At 35.5% G+C, this 5,211-nt stretch overlaps 1 protein-coding gene across 1 annotated transcript; it reads right to left on the reverse strand.

The window, feature by feature from the left end:
* Positions 1-785: 785 nt before the first annotated feature.
* Positions 786-3,504, reverse strand: taar1b (trace amine associated receptor 1b). Its single transcript, XM_026924456.3, has 2 exons — positions 2,921-3,504; positions 786-2,840 (listed from the first exon to the last, which is right to left on the reverse strand). Exon 2 carries the CDS (start codon positions 2,827-2,829, stop codon positions 1,792-1,794), a length of 1,038 nt encoding a protein of 345 aa, XP_026780257.3. The 5' UTR covers positions 2,830-2,840; positions 2,921-3,504; the 3' UTR covers positions 786-1,791.
* Between the last annotated feature and the right edge of the window lie 1,707 nt (positions 3,505-5,211).

The following is a 5,211-nucleotide window of genomic DNA, read 5'->3' on the forward strand; positions in this document are numbered from 1 at the left end:
TGGGCAAATGTATCTAATTTTTCTTATTATCAGATTAATATAAGTCAAATATGAGATTATTCAGCCTGTTTTTAGCTACTTTTACTCATTTTAAGCTTTAAAGTTTGTCATTTTGTTGGCAGATAATTTTGCCTCTTTCTAGAAATAAATGCTTACCACTGGAAAACATCTGCCAATAGAGCAAGACTATATCAAGTTTGAAGTTAATTTTTAAAAATAGGTCTAGAAACACATTTAATAATTCTATATTTTGTTTGTTATAATCTTATAATAGGATATACTAAATTACTAGACACTATATTCAATATATTTTCACTTGGTAACATCATTTTTTTTGAAGTATTATTAAAGCAGTAATTGAAATATAAATAGAAATTTAAAGGGATTACATACTTACACTGGACTAAGAACTGAAAAATTATGCAATGAGATATGGGACTTAACTAATTTATGTCTCAGCTAATTTAATTATTCATTATTAAATTATAATTCATTATTTCTGTCCCATTCCTCTTCCTCATGTACCACCAGAGGGCAATGAAATCACTTATTGCACTTCCTTATTATTATCACCAGAGGTCAGCATCATCACACACAGTTAAATTACAGGAATAATATTCATGGTGCAGCAAACATTATGAACACACATCATGCTTTTTTCTCCCATGGAGGTTTTTTTTTTTTTTTTTTAAATACATATACTTATATGTTAGTTTGTTAGTCATTCCAGTATTTTAACCAGGGCTCAAAAACAGAATATCAGTCATTTCGCACTGGACAGAACTAATACTGTCAATAAATTTTTTTTTTTTGTTCTTATATTACTAAGCAAAGTGAAAAAAAAAGTTAATTACGTACCTTTTCCAGAGGCTGTAAGTACACCTAATGTATCGTAATAAATAATAATAAAATAAGTTTAAAAATCTATCAGACTCGGCAGTTGTGGTTGTTGAATTAGGGCTGTGAAGTAAAGCATTAAGAATTGCACGCATATGTCTGTACTTAAAATATCAAATAAATAATTGCTGGGTTTTTTTTGTGTGTGTGTTTAATTAGCTAGCTAGTCAGAAAGCCTGTCTCTAGTCTGGGTTAACTAGTTAATCAAGAACAAGGCTTGGCTAATGAAAACTTTACATAATGAGATTTTATGTTGAGAAAACATTTATAATATGATTCATTTACGTTGTTTCTATGTTCACGAACTGAAGCCATGTAACTTTATTTATAGTGCTGTACAGTGCATGGAAAATTATACACTGAATAAAATCATGCAAGACATGATGATCTAAAAACATTTAGGAGTTTGAAGGTAAAACAGAAATAATAAAACAATTGGCTAGACAAGAAAAAAAAGAAAAAGAAAAACATAACTAAACAGTAACAGAGATCTCAGATAAGAAGGATGATTACAGTTTCTGTGGCACTTTTGTTCCATTCATTTCCAGTTTTCATTTTTGTTTCCCTGATTTTAACCATATGTTTACAGAAGCAACTAATTCAACACACTACCATATGTTTTGGCATTAAGATGTCACGCTCAATGGCTCGATGCTTCTTTCTCAGACCATTGTGATGTTGTTTTTGTTTGCTGTCATGCTGACATAAAGGCCTCGCCCTCTGGCCCTGACACCTCTGCTTCCTTGGTTCCTGTCCAGCAAGTTAATGAAGAACAGAACCAATTTTTCTGTCTGAGAACCAGCATGTATTTATGGCGAAAAGACATACATCAGGACCATATTAGTGAAAAAGCACTTAGAGAAAATGTTTCTCCCAGATGTCTTTATGTTTTAATCATGAGTAGAGCTGAAATCTGCAACTGTTCCTGTGAAAAACTTCTCCACTGACAATGATCTTTACAGCTTTTCTAAACCAAGGGTACAAAAATGCATAAATGAAGGGATTCAGTGCAGAGTTCAAATATCCAAACCAGACCAGGGCATCAATTAGCACTGGTGATATTGTGTAATCAACAAAAGGGTCAGTGATGTTGCAGAGGAAAAATGGACTCCAGCAGATGAGGAAAACTCCAACCACGATGGCAAGAGTCATTGTACCTTTCCTTGTCCGGTACCTGAATACTCCAGGTCTGGGACTGTGCACCCTGAGCTGATTGGCCAAAATGTCGATGGATCTCGCTTGGCTTCTAGCAACGATATAAATCCTGGAATAGATGCCAAACATAATTAAGCCAGGGATGAAAAACGAGACCATCGAGGTAACCACGGCTGAGCCATGGCTAAAAAAGACGTGACAACCTCCCACGCAGCGTATGTAGGACTCATAAAAATCTTCATTGCCTTTGAAGTTGAGTTCTCCAAACACCAAGGCATAGGCAAATACTGCAGAAATGACCCAGCTAGCTGAGACCAGAAACAGCACGGTGGCAGAACGAAAGCGAGAACGATACGTCAACGGGCTGCACACAGCACAAAACCGCTCCGCTGACACACACGTGAGGTGAAAAATGGACGCCGTGCTCAACATAATGTCCATTCCTGTGTGTACCTTACACATAAAGTCTGAGAGGTACCAGCAACCGTATACTGATCGCATGGAGCTTAACGGCATTACAAAAACCCCCAACAAGAGGTCACACATGGCCAGAGACAGGATTAAATGGTTGGTTGGTGTGTGGAGCTGCTTGAAGTGTGCTATTGAAATTATAACCAATATATTTCCCATCAAAGTCATCAGGATGGTAATTGCCATGACAAAAAACATGGAGATCTGGACATTCAAAGGTCGTGAAATCCTCGAGCAAGATCCGTTGATGGATTCATAGCACACAAGAGAATTCTGATTGAAGACAGGCGGGTTTAGATTGTCCATTATGCTCCGTCCTGTGGGAGATAAACGAACTGTCATTTACAAAACTATGCCATTATGGTCAAATACAATAAACATTTTAAAAAGGACTTACATTCACAAAGTGATGTTATGTCGCTGATATGTTGTATTCGTTTCAATCCAATTCAGACAAAGGTTCATAGTCCATTATGCTCCAAACTGTGGCCAAGAAAGAGACATTAGTTGGAAAATCCATGTAGTTATCAAGGACATTCTTGCATATGCAGTGTTTAAATATTTACCTTAAAGCTTGTTTTTGGCGTGGTCCAACGAGCACATTCTGCTCCCTCCTGTTAAAAATAAAAACAAATCATTTACACACTTCATGTCATGAAGTTCAAAGTACAAGTCAAAAACTGTTCCCTTCACCAACATTTTTTTTTATTCTTTTATTGAAGCCAGAAACTCACTTAGCAGGAGAGCAGGGCAGCACCACTTCCTCTTTTTACTGCAAACAAATGGATAAATTTCTTCTGGGAACAAACATGGAGAACATTTTTAATCCTTTTAGAGTCTGGAAATAAACCATGGAATGTCTTCTCCTGTGGGTGTAGTTTATTTTATTGTGAGAAAACAGTCCTTTTGAGAAGTCCAGCATTCACAAGATCTTCTGCGGAAGAAAAAAAATGTCAATGGTCCTTTAATACCTCGTGTTTTTTTTCCAGTTTGAATCTTCCAAACAGAGCAAACACCTCTGTGAAACCTAGATACGTACCCAGGTACATAACTTCCATGTACGTTCACAATTACGACCTATGCAAACATTCCCCCCCCCCCCCCACACACACAGACACACACACACAGACAATGAGAAACAGATGTTTAATATTGACACTTGAAAAAGGACAGATATTGATACAAAGGCCTGGATTAAACCGATCGTCCTCCACATGAGCAATCACGTTAAATCTGTGATTGGAGGAGTTGCATATGTGCGTATGTTTTGACACTTCCCAGTTTAATATAATGTCACATTGCTTTTTATCTGATGAAGCAGTGCTTTTGAATGAATCATGTGAATACTGAGAGAGAAAAGTAAACATGCTGATGCAAAGCTCTTATCTCATTTTATCCCTATATTTCTAATGTGGATTATTTAGGCCCTAGGTTGCTACCTGCTGTATTTGATTACTATGGATTGTTTGGGTATTTGTTCCAGTAGCAGCGGTGTTGTGTAATTGTTTGCACTTCCCTCTGGTGGACCATCATATTGTAAATGAAAAGCATATGGAGACCATATGTGACTTGGTAGGGCCTTTAAATGAAGATTTAAGATTTAATTAAGCATACATTACCTTAAACTTCCAAGGATATTCATGCTAATTATCATCATTTCTATAACATGCTAATTAGCTTCAAATTATTAGCTAGCTCCAACAGATATGCCATGTCTGAGTTCTTTACCATATTCACAGTCAAAAGTCCAAAAGTTACAACAATATTTATAGAAAGATGTTGTTTATTGATCCCTGAGGGGAAATTTGAGAAATTTATGAAGGGAAAGTCTCTCATATTCAGAGTCAAATTGCACAGCTGACTAGACAAACACCACTAAACACACAAACACTTGCTTTTAAACCTGAGAAAAAATCAAGGATAGAAAATGGGGACGAAAGAAGGATGAAGAAGGAAATAGCACTGCTGTCACATGTAATACAATTTAAAAATGAAAAATAAAAGGACTATTATTAGAATGAGAAGATGGTGATCATTGAAATAAATCTAATAGGAGTCTAGTATATCGCTGCATGAAAGGTCCTAGTTGTAATTATTACATTATACACTGCAAATTTGGTTTAATTTAACAATATGGCTTCTGCACTCATTAAGCAGCAGCTTCTTAATCCATATATATAATATTACTCGCCAACAGTTAATTGTGTGCGCAACTTAATGAAGCCATGAGACACTAAATCTCAGTTTCATCATGCTTTTAATTCAGTAATTTGAGTTGCTGAATGAATAAAATAATGCCGATGTTCGTGTTAATTTGATGTGATCTCCTATAAAGAAAATGTGCCTATAGTTTGAAGGATAAGCTGACTGAGCACTCGTCTGCTACACATACAGCTCTCTTTAAGTTTGTTTCTAACTTTATCCATAAAAATAAAATTCACTCCTCAAGATAAGCAATGTCTCTGATTAAGATGCATCTTCTCTGATGTCCTCAATAAAAAATGTAATATATTTAAATTACTAGTGTAATAAATAGTGAAGGAGTGAGAGAGCGATTCATGATGTTCTCTTTTCTTTTTTGGGATGCATTGTGAGCTTAAACCACATGTTCTTTTAAGGTTTCTTAACAACTTTTACTTGTAAGAATTAATTCTAAAATAAGTTTTACACTAGCATTTGGGATACAGT

Source organism: Pangasianodon hypophthalmus, chromosome 30, assembly GCF_027358585.1.
Source record: "Pangasianodon hypophthalmus isolate fPanHyp1 chromosome 30, fPanHyp1.pri, whole genome shotgun sequence".
Classification (NCBI taxonomy): Eukaryota; Metazoa; Chordata; class Actinopteri; order Siluriformes; family Pangasiidae; genus Pangasianodon; species Pangasianodon hypophthalmus.